We start from the raw sequence: 1,348 nt of genomic DNA on the forward strand, positions 1-1,348 counted from the left end.
AAATTAAAGGATCAAAACTTACTTGTCAGCATGCCTCCTATCAGGTGGAGCAGTGGCAACTCGGCCCATGTCAACCAGGAAAGACTTCTCAAACAGACTCCAAATGTGGTGGGAATTATAGATTTCTTTCATCTCAACTTCTGTATCGATGTAGCAGTGATTGAGGAAATTGATGTAGGCTTCTTTAACCTGTGACAAAATGGTGATGGCATGAGTACTTTACAGTACTAATAGGAATGAAGTTGTCATATACAGAAGGTAAGGTGATATTGTTTGCAAATTGATTATTCATGATTTTATATACTAAATTCATCTCCAGATTTAAAAAATGAGATGTACATCATTTAGTAATGCTATGACTGCCAACATGATAATTCTGACTCACAATCCTTTGTACATTATAAATTCAGTGCTACACACATGCAAACATTTTTATAATCATACATTAAAACATTTCTAAAATGTTACAAAAAGAATGACATAAATTAGTTATGAACAACAAATAGAAACACAAAAATACATTCATGTTCTTATGCCAATGCCACTGTAAAGATAACTGGCAGGATAAAAATTCTGCAACTCTTTATCATTAACAAATGAGAAAGTAGATTTACTTTTAACATTTATAACAATATGAAACTAATTTAGAACCTAACCTCTTGGAATAAATAGTTCTTGATAAAACTGTAAAATATATACAAGAGTTATTTTGCTCAATTTAGTTCAAATCATCAGGGCTGGAAACAGTTAATCTATTTCCATTATTTGTATATTTCTTCTCATTATAGGTAACTCACTGATTAAACACAATCAAACACTTCTGAAAGGCTAAAAATCCTCCACAATCTATAAAGCCCTTAAAATAATTCATAGCATTTTCTGAAAAGGTGTTACTTTGGCATCCTTGAGTAAAATGCATGTAGCTGGGAAGCAAACAGCACAGTATACTGAATTCAGTAGCTCTTAAATTCACTCATGGTTAAATTGCCTCATGGGATTTAATTATATCAAACAGTTTCAAGAAGATTTACAAATGGTAGCAAAGTATGATATGTATAGTTTGAAGCATGTTATGAAGAACTTACCTTCATTAAATTATCTGATGAAGCATTTAATATCGAAGCAATTTTTTAAAATCATTACCCCCTTTATAAATAAATAAATTGATCTAGTTTCCAGCCCTGGTTTTTGACTGCCCTGAGAGAATAAAATAATCTGCCAAGTCAAAAGTTTATATCATTAGCATCATACCCCCAGGCTTGTAAGTGTAGAAGTAAAATGTAAAAATTATAGTCAATTCAATTTAAATATTTTTCCCCTTTCTCTTTAGAAATCATTTCCTCTACAA

General features: G+C 31.0%; 1 protein-coding gene across 1 annotated transcript in view; it reads right to left on the bottom strand.

Annotated features, from left to right (window-relative positions):
- LOC119586318 (inositol 1,4,5-trisphosphate receptor-like) overlaps window positions 1-1,348 on the bottom strand; it is a gene marked incomplete at its 5' end in the record, with an annotated part of 125,834 nt that overhangs the window by 64,637 nt on the left and 59,849 nt on the right. Inside the window, 1 exon segment of the mRNA XM_037935029.1 lies at window positions 23-189. Coding sequence (XP_037790957.1) covers window positions 23-189 — 167 coding nt within the window.

The sequence above is a fragment of the Penaeus monodon genome, chromosome 21, assembly GCF_015228065.2.
Source record: "Penaeus monodon isolate SGIC_2016 chromosome 21, NSTDA_Pmon_1, whole genome shotgun sequence".
In the NCBI taxonomy this organism is placed as follows: Eukaryota; Metazoa; Arthropoda; class Malacostraca; order Decapoda; family Penaeidae; genus Penaeus; species Penaeus monodon.